The 24529-nt window shown below is 40.8% G+C and overlaps 1 protein-coding gene across 2 annotated transcripts in view; it reads right to left on the reverse strand.

The window, feature by feature from the left end:
• TRPM6 (transient receptor potential cation channel subfamily M member 6) overlaps positions 1 to 24529 on the reverse strand; it is a 169778-nt gene that overhangs the window by 144829 nt on the left and 420 nt on the right. Inside the window, exon 2 of one of the 2 annotated variants that reach the window (XM_047700123.1) lies at positions 21162 to 21327. In XM_047700123.1, the coding sequence (XP_047556079.1) occupies positions 21162 to 21170 (9 nt within the window). In that variant the 5' untranslated portion in view covers positions 21171 to 21327. Of the gene's footprint in view, positions 1 to 21161; positions 21396 to 24529 lie in introns of those variants that run through there. The other variant, XM_047700122.1, reaches the window with a different exon arrangement.

Below are 24529 nucleotides of genomic sequence, written 5' to 3' on the forward strand. Positions count from 1 at the left end.
CTCGTCAATAGAAACAGTGCTATATTTTCTCGTTCGTGGCCCTCCCTTATCCCTTTCTTCCTCTTCCCACTCTTAACTCCTATGTCGTCTTCTCTGTCGGACCTCCCTTTTATCCCGGGCGTTGTAAACGTTTGTTTCCAGACCCAATGTGGTTTTAAGATACTGTTCCAACTTTTTTTTTTTAAGATTTTTTTTATTTATTTGAGAGAGAGACAGAGAGAGCATGAGCGAGGAGAAGGTCAGAGAGAGAAGCAGATTCCCCGTTGACCTTGGATCCCGATGCGGGACTCGATCCCGAGACTCCAGGATCATGACCTGAGCGGAAGGCAGTCATCCAACCAACTGAGCCACGCAGGCGTCCCAATACTATTTCAACTTTTAAAGTCAGTCTAATGATTTCAAAATGGAAAGGAACAGCTGATTTTGCAGCAGAGAAAAATGGGTATGACAACATTTTTTAATGTGTCAAGATCTTAACAAGTTCCAGTAACTGGAGCCCACTAAGGGGCAGTTTCTATATATATATGCATTCTTCTCTTGAAGAAATTTGTTTCAGCTTGAACTTGGTTTTGATTGGGTTTCTTTGGACAGGAGTGAGAGTCTTTGGGATTTCTGCACAGTAATACTTCCCATCCCCTCTGGACAGTGCAGCAGGGAAAATGAGGGGAAAAAAAAAAAAGCTCTGTTCCTTTGCACTAAGAAGAAGAAAGAGCACCATGGGGAAACTCTGACCCCAGGGCATCAGGGTGTATTATCATCTTTGGTTTGTGGTCCTCACCCTGGGTGGTCGGTCACCCCTTTCCTTTCTGAGGCATAAAGGAAAGAGAACAAATGCATGGTATTCTGAAGGGGGTGGTGGCAAATATGGTAAGCTAGAGTGGGTTCCACAGTGGGGAAAGTTTAAAGGTCTGGGTAATTTACTGAAGAAGTCCAATGAGGGTGTATCACCAGCAATGAGGGATGCCATTCAGCCCTCCCAGTCCATTCCTGTGTAACTGTTTGTTTTTAGACTTCCCTATTCAACCCAAGGGGTTGAATTTGAATTTCATGCATTTGTGTGCGCAAACAAGCTACAAACCAAATTTCCTTTTGAAAGGAAGCGATCTGTTTTCTTCTGCTCACTGAATAAATTTCTCTCCTATTCAGCGCTTCTAAAGGGAATCTGCTTCCAATTTAGTTCTCTATTTGCTATGAAAATGGTTTATTCCTCCTGTGATGTAAGCAAAGATTAAAACAGTGATGGCTGGCAAGGTGGAAGTATTGGAACTTTCACATACTTTTGGTGACAGTTTAAAGCGATACCCTTTGGAAGGTATTTTAACATTCCAGATTCAAGGCATGCCCTTTCTCGTCACAGTGCCAATCCCAGAACTTCGTACATCAGAAATACACAAAGATGTGTCAGTACGGATACGTGTAGTAGCACTTTCTGTAATGGAGAGGAATTCCTAATAACACACACGGCCATCAGTGAACGTTGAAATAAGTCAACTCTGGTGTGCGCAGGCTGTGCAGCACACATGGCTTTCAGAAGAATGACTTAGATCTAAAGGTACACAGATAGGGAAAGGGAAAACAGCAACTAGTCAAAGCAAATATCATTTCATTTTTTTAAGATTTATATGTGTAGGTTGGAATATTCACAGGAAAGTTCTAGAAGAATATATGCCAAGCTGCTAACAGGGGAAGACATATTTCTATTAAAAAATCATTTAGTGCTTATCTGAAATTCGAATTTAACTGGACATCCTGCCCCACAAGGTTGTTCTGCCAAGATGCTTTGGTAGCTTTAGGCAGCTATGGGCGCTGTTTCAAGGGTGCCTTACAGTGACACCAAACCTAAGCTCCACTAGGATGGTACCTTCACGTTCAATGTTGAATGATTCTTGAAGAGAAGGAAACAAGGGTCTTAAAACTGATTGAGCACCTGTAACGAGATGCCAGGCCAGCGGGTAGATACCATCTTCTTCAGCTTCTTTAATACAAACATAGTGGATACTATTCTTTGTTCAATGACCACAAACGCCTCCCATCCCAGCACACACCTCTTTGCAATGGGACTTTGCAACAGCCTCCCCATGCCCCATGAAGAGGCCCAGTCTCTTCTCCACAGCCCTAAATCTGAACCAGACTTGTGGCCAATAAAATATGGCCAAAGTGCCAAAGTTCCTGAGACTAGGCCTCAAGTGGCCCTGCATTTTCGGCCTTCCCCTCATGTAACACTACGCTAGACCACGTGGAGATGCCAGCCCTCAGAAGTACGCAGACAACCCTCAGAATCCTGTGGCATAATCAACCAATGTTATTTGAAGCTACTCAATTTGGGGGTTAACTTGTTCTGAAGCAATACATAACTCAGTTTCTTTTCTCATTGTTTTCCTCAGTTTTTTTCCACACAAAATCTCTGCTCTGAATTTGTGAATCTCTGAGGATTCACAGAAGGTCAGCAAGCTTCTTTGTGAGTCTCACCAGTTTCTCAACTTGTAAGGTGTGAAGCCAATGAAAATTTGAACACAGGTCTGCGTGGCTGTAAAGGTCCATAGTGTTTTGTTTTGTTTTTATACACACCTTGAACATAATGAGCATTCATTACAATTTAGTTGGGTAACTAACTGAATGAATCAGAAGTCAGTTTTTATTACTTGCATATATTAGAATTAAGAATATATCTATTTGATGGGCGCCTGGGTGGCTCAGTGGGTTGGGCCGCTGCCTTCGCCTCAGGTCATGATCTCAGGGTCCTGGGATCGAGGCCCGCGTCGGGCTCTCTGCTCGGCAGGGAGCCTGCTTCTCTCTCTCTCTCTCTCTCTCTGCCTGCCTCTCCGTCTGCTTGTGATCTCTTTCTGTTGAATAAATAAATAAAATCTTTAAAAAAAAAAAAAGAATATATCTATTTGACAGGAAATGTCTACTATGACTAAAAATTTTAACCTTTAGATCTTTTTTTTTTTTTTACTTTTTTTTTTTTTTTACTGTGGGGCAGCGGGGAAAGGACAAAAAACACTATTCAACCTATTATTGTTGTCCCTGAAAGGTGAACCATAGTTGTTCATCCATGGAACAAGTACTCTAGTAGCTTAAGAAGTTTTGTTATTCCATTTTAGTTGAGAAACCTGAAGTACCAAAAAAAAAAAAAAAAAAAATACATGGCTTAACTAGAAGAAACCAACTAATTAAACCCTCCACACCTATCTCATTTATCCAGCACTGTTTTTTCTTTTAACTTATTTTTAAATGACTAGAACCTCAGAGAAAGTTACACAAATCATATATAGGATCCCTTGAACCAAAATAAGAGGGTTTTTTTGTTGTTTTTTTTTTTAAGATTTTATTTATTTATTTGACAGAGAGAAATCACAAGTAGGCAGAGAGGCAGGCAGAGAGAGAGGAGGAAGCAGGCTCCCTGCTGAGCAGAAAGCCCGACGTGGGGCTCGAACCCAGGACCCGGGATCATGACCTGAGCCGAAGGCAGCAGCCTAACCCACTGAGCCACCCAGGCGCCCCAAAATAAGAGGTTTTTGAAAGCATTTTAAATTGATAATATTTTAAGTATTCCTTCTGCAGTATTCTTTACATTATCAATGTGTGCCATGAATAAAGGAGGGTAGAAATTACTACTTATGGGGTACTCACTGTGGGCTAGGTACTTTGATACACAGCTTATGTTTTACATTTTTATTTATTTATTTTTTTACAGGGGGAGAGGAGGAGGGGAAGGGCAGAGGGAGAGAGAGAGAGAGAGAGAGAGACAGAGAGAGAGAATCCCAAGCAGGCTCCACACTCAGCATGTAGCCCAATGCAGGACTTGATCTCACAACCCTGAGATAGTGACCTGAGCCAAAATCAAAAGTTGGATGGTTAAGAGACTGAGCCACCCAGGCCTATGCCTTATTTTTATTTAACACATTATTATCCACCATTTTATATAATAACGGGGTTTCCAAAAAGTCAACACTTGTCCAGAGTAAGTAAAACTGAAATTCCAAAACAGTTTGTCTGACTCCAAGGCCCATGGTGTTTCCATCCTATTAGAGTTCCTACCCAGAATAATCTCAACTTCTATTTACTACTAAGGTTTCATTTTGCTTTTGTTTTAACGTTACTTCAATGAAAATATTTATAAACTCTGAGCAAAGAATCATTTTTTTTCCAACTAACTTTCAGTACGGTAGCAGATCCACACAGCAAAGGAAACCGCAGGCATCCAGGACTGATGAGATCTTTAGATTATGTCCATCTCTAAACAAATCGAGTGTGATTTACGTAACGGTAAAGATGCCCAAGCATTGCAGTAATATCCTTGAAGGTATAATAATTCAAACCTTTTTGAGACAAGGTCATTATGTCTAGATATTAAATCTGGAGTCACTATAATCCAACCACGAAATTTATCTAGCCATCTTAAGTAAATAAATCCTGAGGGTTGCCTGTGTGGTTCTGAGGGCTGGCTGGTCTCTCCACATGGTCTTTCTTCCCACGATGGTGGCCTAGGGTATCCTGACATGAGGGATAGGCAGAAGCTTTGGGCCCACTGAAGGCCCACACTTGGGAACTTCACAGCTCTGGTAAAATGGAGATTGTTTTACTCACCTAAGAGTAAAATGTGGTCACAAAAGGCTTCACAATCTTGTGACCCATGAAGATCATATCTAGAACTCTCACCCCCCCCTAAAATCTTATATATGATGCTAATTTGAATAAGATATTTATATCAAAATTATATAATATGTTAGAAATAGCTGAAAGTCTACTATTAGAGGAGTAATTAAATTACTAGATGTGTAATTATGTGGCTGTTGAAAACTGCTAATAAGATTCTAAAAGAAGGCCAAAAAGGGAGCTAGAATAGAGTATATATTATGTTGGGTACAACTATGTAAAAAAAAACTACGTAGAAAAAAATTGGAAATGTCTCCTTTTTGTTTTTCCAAGTATCCTGTACTGTGATCTTATTATTTTTATAATTTTTAAAATTAATTAAAAGTGAAAATCTCACATGTCTTGGAATGACTCACGGGATTACCTAAAATTCCCATTTTATACTTTTTCTGATCATTTATTCTCCCTGATGAATAAAACATGAATTTCACTCATACCCCAGACCATCTGAGCCTAAAGTTCAGTACCAGTGCTATTATTTTTATGTTTTATGGTTCATGTATTACACTCCGTAGCCCGGTGCTTCTCAACCACACAGGCTGGGATAATTTTGTTCTGGCTATAGCCGTTCAATCGAACAGACAACCCTGATGCCAATTTCTTCTTTGCCAAGGAAATGTGTGCACCACTATTTCTTCAATACTTATGGAGTTAGAGATAAATGATGAAAGAGCAACAACGTAAGAATGAAAACATTTCTATGTGAATTTCAGCAGGAATCCACATATTGTCATAGCTTATGAGGTTTCCCATTGGCCTTTTATAGTAATGACACAGACAAGAGCTTACACTTTGCAAGGACATGGAGGTCTAATATTTCTTTATCTAAGCCCCTAATACCTATACCAAGCAATGTGTATATTCTTCTCCCTGACTTTTTGTCTACATACTACTTTGCAAGTATAACCACTCAACTTTTTATGCTATTTCTTGAATGTGCCCCCAAATTTTTGTTGCTATAGACACTTTGAACTAACTCATGATGGTTCCTCCACAGAGCTCAGAATTCATCATATTCATTATTCTGAACCATAAAGTCCCTGTGGGGACAGGAGAAGGGTAAAATAGCGTTAATTTCATTAGTAAATGAAATCAGGTCTCACAGCAGAGAATTATCAATTACTGTGCTAAAATGTGGCCAGTCTGTTTGTTGTACCTCCGATATGGCATCCCATGGCTCAGTATGTTCTAGTCAACTGTCACTTGAGGATCCCTCCATCACCAGCATCCAGTCTTTATTACCTACCTGGAAAGAAGACTCTTAGAGCACAAATAATTCCCCAAAGTAAAAGTCTCTATCTCTCTCATGATCCTTCATTTTGTTTATTCCCTCCCCTCCAACTTATTAAAACCTAGATTTGGGGCACCTGGGTGGCTCAGAAACCTCTGCCTTCAGCGGAGGTCATGATCTCAGGGTCCTGGGATCAAGTCCCACATCGGACTCTCTGCTCAGCGGAGAGCCTCTCTCTGCCTGCCTCTCTGCCTACTTGTGACCTCTGTCTGTCAAGTAAATAAATAAAATCTTTAAAGGGGAGGGGAGATGATGTGAAGACACAGGGAGAAGACAACCCCTGACAAGCCAAGGAGAGGGACCTGGAATAGACCCTTCCCTCACAGCTCTCAGAAGGACCAACGCTGCTGACACCTCAATGTTCAACTTCTGACTTCCAGAACCACAAGACAATAAAATTTCCATCCTGCAGGCCATCCATTTATGGCAGCCATGCAAACTAATACACTTTTCCACCATTTGGATTCATGACGATTCTCCCTAAATCTGGCCTTTTAATGAGGGGCACCATAACTCCTTGTTGCCCTAAAAAACCAGATAATACCTCTTACACAAGCATAAATATGAATAGCACCCTTTTTTATTCTCAAAAGGGTCCATGTTTATGTACTCCTTCTACCTACACCCCACAGTTCTTCCTACACCCGCCTTCCCTTCAGCCAAGAGGTTCTTCCCAATCGCTTTGGCCTCTGAATATTACAGACTCCCCCTTGGTGCAATGACAAAAGGGATATTCAACAGCTGTCACCACTTTTGTTTTGACTGTATCGTTGTACATTGTAAAGATAGGAACCACTTCTTTCTCTTTGTATCACCGAGCCTTTACATGGCCCAGTGTGCAAGAAATACTTACTCAACCCAACTAAGTGTAAATAAGAGCTTTATTACCTATAACTCTTTAGTAAAGTATCACGCTTGCTCCAAACTACCCTCTCTTACTTTAAAAGTCATCAGGACACAGATGTAAATTGCTGAGTATATTTTATGCAGTTCAGGAATTCTCACTAAAAAAGTATGAAGAACAAAGCAAGTGAAACATTTAACTTTTTATGGCATTAGTATGCTTAGACCAGTATGACTGTATCTACAGAGAGAAACCAGACTTGCGCAAGGGTGAGTATCATATTTCAATAAAACGTTTTCCGAAGTTGTACCAGCATAATGGAAATTTAAAAACACAAAAGGAGAGTAAGATTACTGCAAATAATGTACCTCATCAGTAAAATGAGCAGAGATTAGAAGACACATACTTTCCTGTGGGCTGTAAACTATATGGAAAGGGACTGACAGGGGTACCTGGGCGGCTCAATTGATTGTCTGCCTTGGGCTCAGGCCATGATCTTGGCAACCTGGGATCAGGGGAGTCTGTCCCCTTCCCTTGTGCTCTCGCTTACACATACTTTCTCCCTCTCAAATAAATAAAATAAAATAAAAAGGGACTGACATAAGTATTTATAGGCTTAAACGTCCCCTCCAGGACTCCTAATGATAGAAAACCAACTGAGGGCTGATGGAGGGAGGTGGGTGGGGGATGGGTTAGGTAGGTCATCTAGGTGCATTAAGGAGTGCACCCACTAAAAACAGTATAGCACTTTATGTTAACTAGAATTTAAATAAAAATTTGAAAATTTGAAAAGAAAAAAAAAGTCCCATGTAGGACAGCACAGAGAGGATACAGGGAGCCCCATCACTGCTCTTTGAGGCTCTGTGCAGATATAGAAAAGCATCTATAGTCATGAGCATGGGACCAAATCAGTATCAGGACCACCCAAGAAAATGAAAGCTCTCCGGATGGCTAGGACCCAGAGAGTGTCTGGACCCGCCCTTCTCTTCCCCTGGCTGAGCACAAACACTTAGGGCGAGCAGGTTCTGTTCAAGAACTGAAAGACCAGGGTGTTTGTCACTGCCTTGATGGAAGTGCAAGGTTTCCAGAGTAACTTCTTCTGGAATGATGATGTGAAGGGTTTAAAGGACTTGTGACCCAGAAAGAACTGGCTTCCTTTTTTGACTCTGGTAGGCCTCTGTCCGCAGGTGCCCATGGAGCCTTCAGATTTCATCAGGAAAACCAAAGAGAGGGTGGCCTCTGTTCTTTGTCTGCATAGACACCTCTCCTCTGAAGTTCTGAATCGTGTACGTGCTGCGTGCGCTCGGAGCTCCTACGAGAAGCTGCTGGATCTGGAAAGGGCCTCACCTCTGCCTTAAGGAGCACACCCTCCGGGGTCCCCTCACCTCCTAGCCGTGCTAGAAACCACGTCACAAACCTGCGTGCACCTTTCACCCCAGAAGCACTCTGATTTTTCTGATTCTAAGGCTTAGTTGTAGAGAATTCGGAGGATTCAGGAAGATACAAGGGGGACAGAAAGAGAATACGAAGAAGGAATCCCTGGTAATTCCTTCTCTCAGAGTTTCCTTCTAGAAGCTCTCTTCAGGATCTCTTTGCCTAGTTCTTCTCATCAGCTCCCGGTCTCACACTTCTTATCTCTTATGGAACTGATGGCTAAGTGGGTTGGTACTTGAATTACAAAAGATTTTATTTGGTGTGATTAAAAAAGTCAATAAAAGGGCTTTCCCTTTAACATTACCCACTGTACACAGTGGCGCTTTGTAGCAATAGAATGGGACGCGTTAAGACAGGAGTCCATCTGACATAGCAGAGAATCCTTCTCCCTAACTCCCAGAAGCCCCACACTGCCACCATGGACCACAATGACAGATAGGGCTCTGAAGAGCCCGTAGTTACGTTCTGAGTTACACAGGCCTGGAGAGAGGCCGGGGGACCCATCACCTATGCAGCTCTGAATCCATGGGAAAATCAGTTCTGGGCTCCGGGCCACTTCCCAACAAATGACCTCATAGAGCAAATGATTTCTGGAAGGGAGACAGCCTGTGTTTGGACCCCTGGAATAAGAACACATCGTGTTTGTGAAGAGGAGGTAGCAAGCCCACCCTGGTGGGGAAGGAGGTATGATTAATGGACATGGGATTCTGTGGGATGCCTACAAGTTGGAAGGAGAGAGAAAGAGGACATTTCTGGAAAGCAACTACCCTGTGAGCTTTGCTTATTCACGTTTTTTCTCATTCCTCTTCTTTGTCTTTTGAACTTCATTTATCAAAGCTCAGTTCCACAGAAGTTATGCATGCGAACTTGGAAAGGACGTATAGATTGTCCCATAGTCCACGTGCCAGATCTGATTTTGTACTATAGTTATATGTAGGCTGTTATGATTAGGGGAAGCTCAGCAAAGGGTCCCTGGGACTTCTTTGTGCCACTCTTGCTACTGCCCATGAATCTATAATCATTTCAGAAGAAAAATAAAAGCTCAGTTCCAGAGCTTTCCATGCAGAGTCTTGTCCAACAACCAGATTCACACCACCTTCCAGCTGCTTTGGCTTACCGTCCCTTCACATAATTCCCAAACTCTCGCCTGCTTTCTAATCATCCTGGCCACACCGCTTGGCATACATGTGTATTTCTATGTGTGTTACATGTATTAACACGTGCTTGCCTCCACCGAGACAAACACACGGATGTGTACAATACTCTCCTGTTCCCTAGCTGTTTCATACGTGTGTGTATCGCAAATCCCGAGCAAGACTGTAAGTTCTGTCTTCGTACCTCCTTCCTTGGTATACTGGGATGCTGCCCAGGGCTAAGTGCACGGTAAGTATGCAACAGATATTACCTAGGTGACTGAAAAAGAAAAAAATATTAAAGGAAATAGAGATATAGTTAAAATAACTCACCAAGGTTTTTTGTGTTTTTTTTTGTTTTTTTTTTTTTAATTTTTATTTATTTATCTGACAGAAATCACAAGTAGGCAGGGAGGCAGGCAGAGAGAGAGGAGGAAGCAGGCTCCCTGCTGAGCAGAGAGCCCAATGTGGGGCTCGATCCCACGACCCTGAGATCATGACCTGAGCCGAAGGCAGCGACTTAACCCACTGAGCCACCCAGGTGCCCCAGGTTTTTTGTTTTTTAAGAATACAATCTGATGCCCAGAAAATATTTACTAGCCCAAGATTAGAGTTTAAAGGCATGTCTGTCTGCTCTCATCCTACTTACCACCACAAACAGGTGGTTATCAACTGAGAAGCACAAAGGTTAGTCACACATGGGTTGTTTTGGCACCTGCCATAAAATACCTTTGAGTTCACTCAGGGAAATGCTGAAGGAGCACTTTGCTAACTCTAGAATCCACCACCCTTCCCTTGGGGTTATCTTGTCTATCAAAGGGTGAGCAGATTTGTTTAACCCGAAACCTTGAGTTTAAAAAAAAAAAAAAAAAGGACATGTGCATTTTAAGTTTTACGAAGAAGGTATACCTTTATAATCAATATGACTAGTAGCTCCACATTGAGAAACTAGGAACACAATATAAAGTATATTCTTAGAAAAGGTACCTGCTTATTTAAACTCTATTTACAGGTCAAAATATATTGGTTGCAGCCTGGGAAGAAGGACTGATGTTATCGGTTTTATCTAATTTGACCCTAGGGGATAGAGAACAGTCTACAAAATATTCAGTAAAATAAAGATCAGAACACGTGCATGGCCTTCTACTTCTACCATTTATGCTTTTTTTTTAAGATTTTATTTATTTATTTGACAGAGATCACAAGTAGGCAGAGAGGCAGGCAGAGAGACGGGGTGGGGGAAGCAGCCTCCCCGCTGAGCAGAGAGCCCGATGTGGGGCTCGATCCTAGGACCCTGAGATCATGACCTGAGCTGAAGGCAGAGGCTTTAACCCACTGAGCCACCCAGGTGCCCCCCATTTATGCTTTTAAAACGAGAGGGAATTATACATATTACATATGTTCATACACACACACACACACACATATACATATATAACAAGCATGCATGTGTGAGATTTTATATGCATGAGATCTCTCTGGATAGATACACAAGAAGCAGATGACAGTGGCTACCTCTGGGGGAAAAGAAATTCAAAGACTGAGGTTGGGGAGGAGAACAACTTTTTACTTCATAGATCTTTTCACTATTTGAATATTTTACTATGGTCACATATTATCTTCAGAAATTTTTAAAAATCTTTTTATCATAAGATAAAACACAGATAAAGGACATCGCATAAAACAAATTAATACATTAGTGAGTGATTATGAGGTAAATGCTCTGATAGTTACCTACTGGGTCAAGACATAAAAGTTTGCCAGCCACCCAGAAGCCTCTCCACATGCCCTACCTTCATCACAGTCCTGTCCTCCACCCCAAAGCAACCACTGTCTTGACTTACATAGTAATCCCCTTCCTTCTTCCACTGTTCTGGCTTTGATAACTTCCATGCATTTCTATCTAATTTTATCAACCAAGAATGCATTCCTAGCTGCTGTAGTCTTGCCCATTTTTTAAAAATTGCTCTTTTATTTAGGTTGCTTGTATTTCCCTTCCATCCCTTTCTTTCCTTTCACTTTTTCTGTTGAATAACCCAGGCTGCTTGGCCTATAGAGATTTCCTCGTCTGGAGTGTGCTGATGACACACTCGCCGTCTAGTTCAATGTGTTCCTTCTATTGCTTCCACAACAAATTGACGAATGAATCCACAGGCCTGATGGGACTCAGCTTCAACCCCTTCCGCAAGGTCGGAGTGGTCACGTGGTCTTTTGTCGATGGCACATGCATCTGGTTTTCTTTGTTCTTTATCGTCAGCAGCATTTCACGTTCACTGCCCACATTCATTCATTTACTGGGGGGTTGTAATAATACGTAAAATTTCAACCCTATCATTTCATTTCTTTAGCTGAAATAATTTTTTTTAAGATTTTTTAAAAATTTGTTTGACACAAGGAGATCACAAGTAAACAGAGCAGCAGGCAGAGAGAGAGAGGGGGAAGCAGGCTCCCGGCTGAGCAGAGAGCCCGATGCGGGGCTCGATCCCAGGACCCTGAGATCATGACCTGAGCCGAAGGCAGAGGTTTAACTCACTGAGCCACTCAGGCAGCCCCAGCTGAAATAATTTTATAAAAGAGTCCTTCACTCATCTACTCTGCTTGCTCAACACTCTAGTTATAGTTCATATAGGAAAGTTTGATTCTTTCATTTCCCAGTCCTCAAGATAACACGCGGCTGGCTGTCATCCTCAAGAGACCAACTAGGCTTTTGGTTTTTGAACATTATTGTGAACTCATGGATTTAAACGTATCTGATGGGTTTCATACTGTAGAAGCCAGAGTCCAAGAGGGCCCCTCATGCTCCTTGCCTTCTGGCCTTCACATCTTGCACAGTCCCCTACCCAAAGGCGGGGGGGTGGGGTTTGGTCAGGGTAGCCAATACACTACAGCAGAAGTGATGGTGTGTCACTTCTGAGATCAGGCTGTAAACGTTGGGAGCTTCCATCCTTGGTGCTCACTCACACTGCATTGCTCTCGCTGTTTCTTTGCACTCAGAGGCAAGTCATATTGTACGCAGCCCTGCGGAGAGGCCGAGCCAGTGAAGAGGAGGAGCATCCTGCCAAGAGCCACAGGTGTGATCTTCTGGTGTCCACTTCCACGCCCAAACGCAAATGAACGTACAGTGAATGGCCTAACTGCAATTTCTTTAGAGACTCTGGGACAGAGGTAAGGGAGTTAAGCTGCTCTGGGACTCCGGACTTTGAGAAACTGTGTGATATAATGCGTCTGGCTTTAAGCAAGGCTTCAGAACAGTTGTTACACAGCACCAGATAACCAATTTGCAATCCACTGCCATTCTTACCATTATGGAAACTCAATCTACTCAATCTGTCCCATTTCTAGTCAGTGAGGGCCTCTTCTCATTGTCTCTCGAGTTATTTGAGATAATTCTAATAGTCTTTAAATTTGATAGCTCCAAAACTAGAATTAACTATTTCTCTAAGAAGTCTTGGTTCACTTGAGGAAGACCATAGTCTAGATGCCACTGTGGAGCTTGGTTGGTCATTATTTCTAGAATTCCTCAGTAGAGAAATAAAATATCTTGTTAGTTCATACTGACAATTGAAATTCAGGTTAAACATTTTTTTTAATTTAATTTCCTTTATATTAAATCTGTATACTGTTCAACTACACAAAGAATCTTGCTTCTCAAGGACAGAGTCGATAAAATAAAATACCCATTAAGTTTTCATTACTTTATCCCATGCAAACACAGCAGTCCAATTCCAATACTATCACTGATGTTTTGATTTCTGAAAAAAATTTGCCCATGCCACCATAACTCTCTCCCTCTTCCATAGTTGTGCCGTGTCTCCATTCTCAGATCACATAGCTATTACATACTATACACATTACATACTATACTCCCTTTTTAAAGCTCATTCATTATTAATTCTACAAGTAATCACACAGTATAATTAATGCCACCACCAGTACACATGATGATGTCTCTCACAGCATTTTGGTTAAGTTGTTCTTTAGTAGATTACTCAGGAAAAGTTCATGAAAACAATATTCTCTGAGTTGTTGGCACATTGCTAACAGCTTATGCGCTTCATACTTGAAGGCCAGTTTTGTTGGGTATAAAATCCTCAGCCCATAGGTGCTTTCATTGAGTATCAGAAATATGTTATTGCCTTATCTTCTGGCATAGATTATTGCTGTCAAACTGTCTGATGATAATATGATTTTCTTTCTCTTATACCTCACATGATATTTTTTCCTTGATGACCAAAGATTACTATGTGCTTTTTTTCCTTTTAAGTTCATCAGTTTTACCAGAATAAGACTGGGTCATCATTATTCTATATCAATGCCCTCAGATACATACTGTGTTCTTTCAGTACAGATTTCAATTTTTTTTTTTTTAGTTTCAGGAAATCTTTAAAATTATACCTTTTCTTAATTATACTTTTTAGTATTTGTTCTGTTCTCCTACTTAGGGTTTCTTCTTCAGCAACTCCTATGAACCATGTGTCAAATCATCTCTATCTTCAATATTTGTTCTTTTTCCCCCTCAAATTCTGTTTTCCTCCTTCCTTTTTTCCTCCTTTTTCTATTTTTCCTCCAATTCTTCTATTTCTATAAAGACACTATTTGCTGTGTTTATGTACTTTCTTATATCTTCTAGTCATTAAAATTTTTTTGTTGATTTATTCTTTCTTAAGTCCTGTTGCCTCATTTCTGAATTTTTCTATTTCTGATTTATATTCCTCTCTCATGGCTTGTATTATTTCCTTATTGCCTATTAGTGTGTTTTGAAACCATTACATTTTTTATCTATTTTTAATCATATTTTCTGAGACGTTTTCGTTGTCTAAAGATGTTATCGTGACTCTCATTCTCTTTATTTCTTACGGCAATTTTGTGTGAGATTTTAACTCAATACTTTGCTATTGCTCATTTTATGGAAAATGAATTTTCCTGATATTTTAGAAGGAGGAAAAGTTAGGACAGTTTTTAAGTCTTCACAGAGCTCCCTCTTTTATGTTTTCCATGTAGTGTAGAGAAATATGGTAACTCTGAGATTTTTTGACTCCACACCCAACTTCCAACTTTTATTGGGAGCTTCTCTTTCTTCTTTCTCTGGTTTCTCCTCTTGCTCAATTTTGGTTTCATTCCCAGTAGTTTTTCTCCTATTTGGACCCTTCTGGAAAGAAACTATAGAGGGCCCATTTTGAGAGTTCAAAAGTCTCTTTGCGTTTTACGACAAGGCCACTCACCGCCTCTCCCTAGTGTAGGCAAACCCCTCCTGGTTTTATCTGCTGGTCTGATTAACATACCATATTTTTCAGTGATTATCTGTTGGCTCCTTTGAGTTTCTCCTGTTCTTATTCTACCTGCCACTCCATTGCCTCCCTTTGCTATCTCCCACATAGATAATGATAATATACAGTCTGGTTACTGGCAATTCTCTCCACTCGGTTGTATTTGGGGTTTCCTAGTGCTTACTTGTCACTTAATTTGGTATTTATCTTGCTTGGTGTTCTCTGAGTTCCTGGATCTGTGATTTGGTGTTTGTTACGAATTTTGGAAAATTCCCAGTCATTACTGCTTCAAATATTTCTGTGTACCCTTCCCACTTCTCCATTACACCTATGTTAAACATTTTGCACTTGTCTCAGAGAACCGGATATCTGTCTCTTTTTCATTTCCTTTTTTCTCTTTGCATTTCAGCTTCAGAAGTAGTGACATTTCTTCAAAGAGCAGCTGTTAACTTTCAGTTTCTTCAGCTATTTTCTTATTGTGGCATCAGGAGTAGCAACTTCTAATCTCCTTACATGCCAAAAGAGAGACTGAAGTCTAACTTAGTTTTGTAGCAAATGTTGTTCGTGCGTTTTAATTTTTACCATGTATTTTATATGTGGGGATTTAGGAAGATCTAACAACTATACAGCTATTGCTATCTCCTCAAAATCAGAAATAATGTTTAATAATAATAAAGTAATTAAGTTAAGTAAGGGGTATTCAGCAAAGTGATTCAATGCTACAGTTTAAGTTAATTTTCTTGGTTGAAAAAATGACTTAATAAGCACTTAATTATGAATTAACAACAAAGATAAGAATTCCCTTGGGAAAAAAATGGAGAAATATTTACAAAGAGGTAATTTATGGGGAAAAAAACTCAAAGAAACTGAGTCAAGCAAGATTTTGAAACTCTTTCATAAACACAGTAACACTAATTAAAACAACAATGAAATATCAATTTTTAATTGTTAGAATAACAAAAATTAGAAAGCTGGTAGCACTAAGTATTAGTAGGATTATAGTTTATAGAAATTCTATTATGGGGCAGGGAGGGGACATGGGCGTAAACTAACGCCACCACTCTGCAGGGGAATCTAGTCCTCCTTAATCAAATTAAACAGACATTTACCCTGTGATCCAGCAGTGCCATTCCTGGAGACTTTTTCCAAATAAATTCTCACACTAGGTCTAGGAGGGAACAATACAAGGATGTTCATCATAATGTGTAGTAACAGAAGTTGGAGGCAGTGCTGGTTTCCATCATTGGAGGTGTAAAATTCACTTCATGAAGTATGATGTAGCAACAGAAACAATAGGTCTAACTACAGCAATATGTATAGATCTTCAACACCTAATGCTTCATTAAAAAGGTAAGAAGCAGATTGAGATTCGTAACCTATCACCCCATATATAAATGTTTTAAATACATGTTAAAAAACAAATAAAAGGAAGTTTTCATAAACAGACACAAAAAGAGGATACACATCAATCACATTAGAGCCATTCCTGTGGTAGTGAAGGGGAATGGCAATAGGTAAAGAGGACAGTAAGGAAAACAAATACGTATGTAAATAAACAAATGAATACATAAAAAAGAAGGGCAGTACCTTACACAGATCAATGATGGTTAACTGCCCTAAACTGAAAAGTCAATTAACTCATTTCTCCACATCTGGATTTCTACCAAAAATTTTTTTTTATTTTTTTTTTTAAGATTTATTTATTTATTTGACAGACAGAAATCACAAGGAGGCAGAGAGGCAGGCAGAGAGAGAGGAGGAAGCAGGCTCCCCGCGGAGCAGAGAGCCCGATGTGGGGCTCGATCCCAGGACCCTGGGATCATGACCTGAGCCGAAGGCAGAGGCTTTAACCCACTGAGCCACCCAGGCGCCCCTCTACCAAAAATTTTTTTAAATAAACTTAAATATTTGCCCTCAAAACCTATACTTTTTGCGAATACCTCTAATTACAAATACTTATCTTATTAGCATCTCCTCTAATTATTTTCCATTCTCTGAGTTCCCTTTTTTGGCAGCATTTCCAACCTCATGACTTTTTATCATCTGACTCATTCGTGTATTTTTTCAATAAGTATTTAAGTGTCTACTCAAATATTATGTACATATTGTTCTGGGTACTAAGAGAGTATGAGGGAAACCTCTCCTGCTCCCTCTTTCTGGGAACCCACATTCTAATGAACCTTCCTGCAAAGCGTTAGCCCATGAAATGGCACGAAGCAGCCCAAGGCAGTCCTGATCACTAAATCTGAGAATGAGTGGTGGGTGTCAATGTGTGATGGAATCCACAGATGCACGAGCGAGGTGTCAGCGAGGCTCAGGGTGGGTGGGAAGAAAATCTGTCTGAAGTGCCATAGTTGTGTTGGGCCTTAAAGGAAGAGCAGTATAGACTAGAGAGAGAGGAAGAGACATCCTAAGGGGGAAGCATATCTTTCTACAAAGCACAGTTAAGACCAAATGAAACGCAATCAGAAAGCATCAAACTAGACACTGGGAAATGACATAAGAAAGTAAGGGCAATAAAACTAAATTAGCAGCAAATAAGTTCTGGAGGACTTGATCTTATCCTGTAGACAGCAGGAAGCTTCTGGAGGTATTTGAGTCAAAACTGGACAGAGTTGTCTATTTCACTTGTCACATCAAACCTCCCACCAAATACTGCTCAGGCTCGCAGTTCTCTTTCCAGTCCCAGAGTGATAGACTTTGTGGTGGACGGCCAAGGTGAGGCCACTGATCTCCTACCACTTTGCTCTCTTTGCTGCTCCCCAACCCCCCTTTACTTTTTCTACTTCAGCTTCATAACCTGACCTCATCCTCTCAGAGTTTGGGTTATGTATGTTCTCCTAGCATCCTATGGTTACCTCGATCATATTAACTGATTCATTCATTAGTTCATTCATCAAATGCTTACGGATCCCCTACTGTTGCGTGCTGGGCACTCTGCTAGAAGCTGAGTGCACAATGATAAGTAAAACAGAACCAAAGCCTGTCCTCATGTAGCCTAGACACAGAGAGAAAAGTTATCATAACACAGTATCCTATTTTTCATTGTAGAAATTATTGCACTGTATTTCAGCTGTTTTATCTGCCTCATAGACTATGAGTTCCGAGTGCTTGACACTTTGTAAATGCTCAAGAAAGGAAATGTTAAGTGATTGAATGAATGAGTGGGTGCTCGGAGAATCCTACTCATACAACACTAAGAGTTATTATCAGTCCTGAATGGATAATGGCAATCTCATCCCTTCCCAGAACTGCTGATCACACAAAAATGTAAACTCTAGGCCACAGGTCAGCAGACTTTTTCTACAAAGTGCTAGGCAGTAAATGCATTAGGCTCTGCAAGCCATATGCTATCTGTTAGGACTCTCAGCTCTGCGAGCATAGCACAAAAGCAGCTGTAGACAATATGTCAAGAATGCGCATGGCTGTGTCCCCAGAAGATTTGGTTTATGAAGACAGCTGTGGACTGGATTTGGCCCATGGGCCCTACGTTGCCAATCCATGCTGCAGATAATGTCACCTTTCTCAATTTTCCAGGACTGCCTTCATATACTCAATTCTTCAGTCAGATAAATTTAGTTGCTACATCCAACATCTGACTTCACCTTTAAACCCATGTCTGTGGAGCGTTGTGAGAGAATATGCAATGTGGGGCCCAAGGGACCTATTTTACTCATTGGTTAGCCTTTTGACAAGTTTTATCTGTTTGAACCTCTAGTTCCTCACTGTAAATAGAAGCATATATTTTTTAATCCTGACTATGAGGGGAGAAATATATGTTGAGAAAAGAATGTGATGTCTACACACCATAACCAGTTCACAAATAGCCCCTGCTGTGCTCAGTCGTGTTCTTTTCTGCCTGTAAATCCCATTATCTGATTATTTATTGAGGATCTACTACATTCAAAGCACACTTTCTGGTACCTCTAAAACCATCTCTCTTGGCCACTGGTTCTCAAACTTGACTACAGTACAGTTTACTTGGGAGCTTGAAAGTACTAAAGCTTGGGTTCTGACACTAGATATTCTGATAATGGTTATAAAGAGTGGTATGAGCATCAGAATGATCCCCAGATAATTTCGGTATGGAACAAATTTGAGAGTCATTGCTCTACACTGCGATTCTGGCTTTACTCAATTCAGATAGCCCCTCCCTCCATCTTTCCATCTGCCACCTTTGTAACAGTGCCGATATGTGCATCTTTACAGAGCTAGAGTTGATCGGTTCTTGTATCTGTTACTTACTCATATTTGTATATATTTAGGGAGAATGGAAAAGAAAATGATATATAGTCATCTTCCTTAGCATTTGACCTTTGCCATTCAACTATCAGGCATCCATTCCCCTTTCCAATGGCAACAGCCTTGACTTTTCCTCGGGGCTCCAGCTGTCCCCTCAGTCCACCTGGCCTGCTTGAGGCTTTCCTCCTCGCCCTCGAAGCTCATGAAACCAGTGCATGGGAAGTCTCCTGGGTACACTCAGTGTTGGTTTACTGAGTGTCCTGATTTCATTTTCCAGGTAGGACTGCTGAAACAAAAGACATGTTTTCCAATGGATTGCAATCAAAAGAATATGGTTTGAAGAGATTTGGGCAGCCATTTTACAAGCTCAAAGAGAAAGTCTGCCTGAGAACAGAGTAAGAGAGAGACAGAGATGTCATTTTGAGGCACCGTGGGTAGCCATATCTAAAGCCAGCTGCACTAACAAACCGCCATGGGCACCAATAAATTCCCTTTCTCTTCTGCCTCTGCCAGTTTAGTCAGGTGTTCTGTTATTGGCAATGGAAACAATTCCAAACTGATACAGCGTCTTCACACCCCCTCAAAACCAAATCTCATCACCTGTGTATGCAGAGATTACGTGCCAGAATCAAGCCCCAGTGATTCATTCAACAAACACACACCGGGGCCCTATTGTATGCAATGCTTGGCTTATGAGGAGGGATTCCAGTAGTTCTCCACCGCTAAGAACCTCACAGATGTTTCTGGAAAGAATACCCAGAAACAAAACTACTCCCCTACTATTAGGGTGGCCCTGTGCTAAGAATAGAGGACAGAAAAGATCGTCAGACAGGGTCTGTATCTTCAGGGTTTGTAATCAAATTGGAAGGATGGCATGTGCGTAAGAAGATAAACAGCAATCTGGGATGTGAGATGCACAGATTTCTGAGGGCAGACATCCAACCCAAAGTAAGCCTCAGCAGAAGCTCTTAGGTGAGCATAGGAACTACAACATTTTCTTTTCCTTTGAACCAAAATTAACTAGGAAAATGAGGGAAAGTATTGCAAAAAGTGGGACAGAAGTATTAGAGGCTTTGGAAGTTGTTCTAAATCACTTTTTATACTTAAAAATTAAGGTATTTTGTGAATTTATTTCCTTACAAATTACCCATGTCAGGTCTCAACAACTGAAATATTATAGAAATCTCTTCATTCATGCATTCATTCATTCGGCACTATTTACTGCACGCCTATATGTACCAGACACAATTATTTATATACACTGAGGTTTTAGCACTAAATACAACAATATCCCTACTACTGGCATTCTAATGACTAAGAATAGATAGAAAACTTTTGTATTCAGTGCCCCAAAAGTAGCCACTGTAAATGGTTTGGTGAATATTACTACAGACTTGTATACGTAGATAGTGGTACTTGTTTTTACAAAAAACAAGAAGAAGAAGAAGAAGAAGAAGGAGAAAATATGCTATACTTACTAATGCCTTATTTTTTAGAAACTTGCTTTTTTTAACTTAGCAATACAATCTGGGCTGGTTTCATGTTAATAAATACAGATTCTCTTCATTCTTTTTATGATTACATAGTATTCCAGTGTATTTAGTCACCATCCTGTTCATCCTGTGAACATTTATCTGGTTGTTTCCAGGTTTTCACAATGACAGGCAATGTTGTAAAACATGTGTAATTGCAGTAATTTTTGAACACTCAGAAGTGTTCTCAAAAACAGAATCATAGTTTGAATCATAGTGCGAAAGATGTGAAATTATTTTTAAGTACAAGCCTTATTTTCTACTTCCTTTTTCATTCATCACTGATGTATCAAGTAAAACATAAGATTTTATGCAAATGACTGGAAAATACCTTTTATAACCCATTAATGTAGTGCAGAGTAAAAAAAGAGAGAGAGAGAAATAATCATTAGCTATTTCCACAAAATCTTCTACGCACCCAGGACTGTTCTAGGCCTTGAAGAAATCTGTTTACTGAACAGTTCAACCTTCCATCAACGCAGAAAGACATTTTGCTAACAGTTCAATTAACTAAACAGGCTGTTTAATTAATAAAAATATTTTTGTCAAGAGGAATCTGAAGCAATTTTGTTTGGCATGCATGCTTAATTGTGTGTTTTAATTTCTTGGTTTTGGCCTGTGATCACTTAAAAACAGTCATCAAACAAATCTCAATGGTTAACTGTAATTGCAAGAGTATGCCTTTTGCATTTTATGGCGTGTAAAATCTCGTGTAAGAGAAAATAAACACAAGAGCAACAAAGAGGTTCATTCACTTACCCTCTTCATAACCACAGCCAGGGTAAACTTCACTCAGCCTTCGGCCATTGAATTTTATCCTGAAGTTTCCATCCACTGCGCAATCAGATAAACTCCAGCTTGTGGGAGCAACTAATGGAAATAGTGCTGTAAAAAGAATTGCTGAACAAATTTCCATGTGCTTAACCTGAAAGGGAGAAATGGCAACGTGAACGGAGTAAAATGTTTTTAGCCGTTTTTAAACCAGAGGGGGTGATTTCACTTTCAGCAGGAACTTGTGACTAAGATTGCCTGGCTGGGGCAATGATTAACACTCCTGTCGTCATCACTCTGCTGGAGCTCCCCCAGGCCGAGGGAACCTCATCAACGCTAAGCATTTGCACTTGAGCATGCTGCCCTGAGCAGCTGATCAGCGCCCTAAGTTCAACTTTGGCATTAAGTTATGTAAAATAAAAATGGCTTTAGAACCTCTGCCAACTTTGTTAGTGGTTATTTTCACTGAAGTATAAAGAGGCTTGTTTTTACCTTTCATTCAGTGCCCCACCTTGAAAAATGGGCTGTCATTTAGATCCTTTTTCTTAAAATTCCTAAGTTTTATCGGAAACGTTGGCAGGGTCTCTGGGTTCCCTCAGCCTTGTTTTCTTCCCCACTATGCTTGAGTCTAAAAACTTCAGCGCTAGGGCACCTGGGGGGCTCAGTGGGTTAAGCCTCTGCCTCCAGCTCCGGTCATAATCTCAGGGTCCTGGGATCGAGCCCAGCATCTGGCTCTCTGCTCAGCAGGGAGCCTGCTTCCTCCTCTCTCTCTGCCTGCCTCTCTGCCTACTTGTGATCTCTGTCTGTCAAATAAATAAAATCTTAAAACAACAACAACAACAACAAAAACTTCAGTGCCTTTTTCAACTCCATTTCTTGCCTTTCTGGAAACCAGGAGCACGGAAAGAGGAGGAAGAACTAGTGAACGCGTACACATGTCATCGACGGAATGTTCTTTTTCTTTAGATCGTTGCCTCAAAGAGCCAGTACTACGGGATCAGTCCTTCATAAATGCTTCTAGAAGAAGCAGGGGTGGGGGAGAGAAATCTCACCCAGATTTGAGAAAGAAATGGCCGAGGTTTATTTAGATAAACGGTGTAGCTATCTTGTGATCAGGAGACTGATACTGTATCTGCAAACACAGGGTTTCTTTTAGGTGGAATTCCACTCCACCAACAGGGCAAAGTAGATTATGCATTTCCTGTCGAGTGTCTGAGGAACATAGTGCTGAATAGGGAACTTCAGAGCTAGCTGTGGGTTGTGTTTATTATGCTATAAACTTCATTTTCCTCATAGCCCTTAGATTGCTGACTTGGAAGTAAACTGATGACTCAGAGTTCTTATCACCCTTCCTGAGGTATTTTCCACGAATTGCCGAGCTCATTTTAGGAACTCAGTTGCATCACCAGGCCGCCCTCCTACACCCTCCCTCCTACACCCTCCCTCCCTCCACCCAAGATAGCAAGCGGGAACTGTTTCAATGCTGTCAAACCATTCCAAATAAATTCAGTGAGTTTCTCCCTCAGCACCCATATATTGCTGTCTCTGAAATTTAGCAAGTTCCCTAAGCAAATCTCACATACTCTTAGTGTGCCTAAAATGCTGAGCACTTTAAAGTCTTTACTGCTACCCCTCATTTCCTTTTGTTGGGCCACAACAAACAGCTGGAAGTTGGGAGAAAAATGCTATGTGCATGCACACACACACACACACACACACACACGCATGCATGCGCAAGGCTTAAGTCATCTTCCTTGTTTATTGTTTTTTTTTTGCTTTTTTTATTTTTTTTAATTTTTTTTTAAATTTTTTTATTTTTTCAGCATAACAGTATTCATTATTTTTGCACCACACCCAGTGCTCCATGCAATCCGTGCCCTCTACAATACCCACCACCTGATGCCCCCAACCTCCCACCCCCCACCCCTTCAAAATTCTCAGATCGTTTTTCAGAGTCCATAGTCTCTCATGGTTCACCTCCCCTTCCAATTTCCCTCAACTCCCTTCTCCTCTCCATCTCCCCTTGTCCTCCATGCTATTTGTTATGCTCCACAAATAAGTGAAACCATATGATAATTGACTCTCTCTGCTTGACTTATTTCACTCAGCATAATCTCTTCCAGTCCCGTCCATGTTGCTACAAAACTTGGGTATTCATCCTTTCTTCCTTGTTTATTGTTTTAACAGTGCCTGGCACATAGTAAGCACCAAATACTCATTTGCCATTATTATTCTGTTGTCCCTATGAAAAAAAAAATCCAAATCTTCCAGAACTGAGATTCTTAATATAGATTTTAAGGGAACCAAAGGTCCTCTGAACCTGGAATTGTATGTAAAATTTATGATTACATGTATTTTTTCCTGGGAAAAAGGGTGTTAGGGGTCATCAGATGCTTAACTTAATGTGTCAATGACACACACACATAAAAGGGCAAGAACCACCACCACAGAGAAGTTTTAAAAATATGTAGTCTCAAAAAAGGGGGGGGGGTGGGGGGAAGGAGAAAAGAAATACAGTCTCCAGGGGTGGGGGTTTGTCAAGTAGACCCTAGAGGTGGAGTGAGATTATCAGGAAAGGATTATATTATCTCCGTATTATGGTAAAACAAAATATTAACTATCTTGAGGAACATACAATATCGTTACCTTTGTTTTTTATTATAAATATTATAAGGTTACCATCATTACAGCATAATAAATACAAATGAACAGACGATCATGGTGCAGAGTCAACTGAGTCAGTCGGTTAGTGATAGCCATATGTATGTGTGTATGTGCGGTGTTACAAGGTAATCAAGACACAAACGATGAGAAAATGCAAGTGCCTGAAGCCCACATTACCTATACATTGTCAAATCAAATTTCTCTCTTTTCATGCTTGAATTTGTCAATGGCGGCAATAACCCTAACACCAGCTGTAAGCATATGTGGGGGTGCTACCTGAGTCCTGATTGATTCCATCTCACGCTCCCCGGGGGAGGGCTGGTGCTGGTCGCAGAGAAGTCCCAAAGAAATGAACTCTGCATAGCTGGCATTTGGGCGGAGAGAAGGAATCCCATCGAGGTTCAAAAGAAACAGGGAAGGCAGAATACCAGGACAGGGACTGAAGGCCTAGAGCTGGTAACTGAACTCAAGCAGGGAATGTCTCTGATGGAAGGAACCACATTGTCCCATCCACACTGCCACCGCTGGATAACCCGCCCGTCTCTGTGGGAACTGGGCGGCCGCAGGAGGCGGGGACCTTTCCTTCTTCCACAGCCTTGGCTCCCTTTCTAGAAAGATTCCGTAGGTTTACCAACTTCCACCCTGCCCCAAAGTCCTTCCACAGGAGAGAAAGCAAATCCAATTCTTCCCCA

This window comes from Lutra lutra, chromosome 13 (assembly GCF_902655055.1).
Source record: "Lutra lutra chromosome 13, mLutLut1.2, whole genome shotgun sequence".
In the NCBI taxonomy this organism is placed as follows: domain Eukaryota; kingdom Metazoa; phylum Chordata; class Mammalia; order Carnivora; family Mustelidae; genus Lutra; species Lutra lutra.